The 717-nt window shown below is 52.3% G+C and overlaps 1 protein-coding gene across 1 annotated transcript; it reads right to left on the bottom strand.

Annotated features, from left to right (window-relative positions):
• KL911_005405 (uncharacterized protein) lies at positions 1–688 on the bottom strand (the record flags this gene model as incomplete). Its single annotated transcript, XM_043200801.1, has 1 exon — positions 6–688. A coding segment is annotated over one exon (683 nt), but the record flags the coding sequence as incomplete, so codon positions are not given.
• Positions 689–717: the final 29 nt, after the last annotated feature.

Raw genomic sequence — 717 nt, 5'->3', positions numbered from 1 at the left:
TTGACAGAGCTCGATCCATAACTAGAAGCAGGCCGAGAGCTGGAACCATAACTGGAGGCAGTGTTGACAGAGCTGGAGCCATAACTAGAAACAGGCCGAGAGCTGGAACCATAACTAGAGACAGGCCGAGAGCTGGAACCATAACTGGAAGCAGTGTTGACAGAGCTCGATCCATAACTTGAGGCAGTGTTGACAGAGCTGGAGCCGTAGCTGGAGGCAGGGCGAGAACTTGAGCCATAACTTGAGGCAGTCTTGACAGAGCTCGATCCATAACTTGAGGCAGTGTTGACAGAGCTCGAGCCATAACTGGAGGCAGTGTTGACAGAGCTGGAGCCGTAACTTGAGGCAGTCTTGACAGAGCTCGATCCATAACTAGAAACAGGGCGAGAGCTGGAACCATAACTTGAGGCAGTCTTGACAGAGCTCGATCCATAACTGGAAGCAGTGTTGGCAGAGCTGGAACCATAACTGGAAGCAGGCTTGACAGAGCTCGAGCCGTAGCTGGAGGCAGGCCGAGAGCTGGAACCATAACTTGAGGCAGTCTTGACAGAGCTCGATCCATAACTAGAAACAGGGCGAGAGCTGGAACCATAACTAGAGACAGGCCGAGAGCTCGATCCATAACTGGAAGCAGTGTTGGCAGAGCTGGAACCATAACTGGAAGCAGTTTTGACAGAGCTCGATCCATAGCTGGAGGCAGTCTTGACAGAGCTGGAA

Source organism: Ogataea haglerorum (assembly GCF_019207285.1).
Source record: "Ogataea haglerorum isolate 81-453-3 chromosome Unknown 81-453-3_NODE_79_length_717_cov_117.517188, whole genome shotgun sequence".
NCBI classification, from domain to species: Eukaryota; Fungi; Ascomycota; class Pichiomycetes; order Pichiales; family Pichiaceae; genus Ogataea; species Ogataea haglerorum.
Note: the sequence above shows the minus strand (reverse complement) of the source record. Positions and strands in the feature narration are given on the sequence as shown.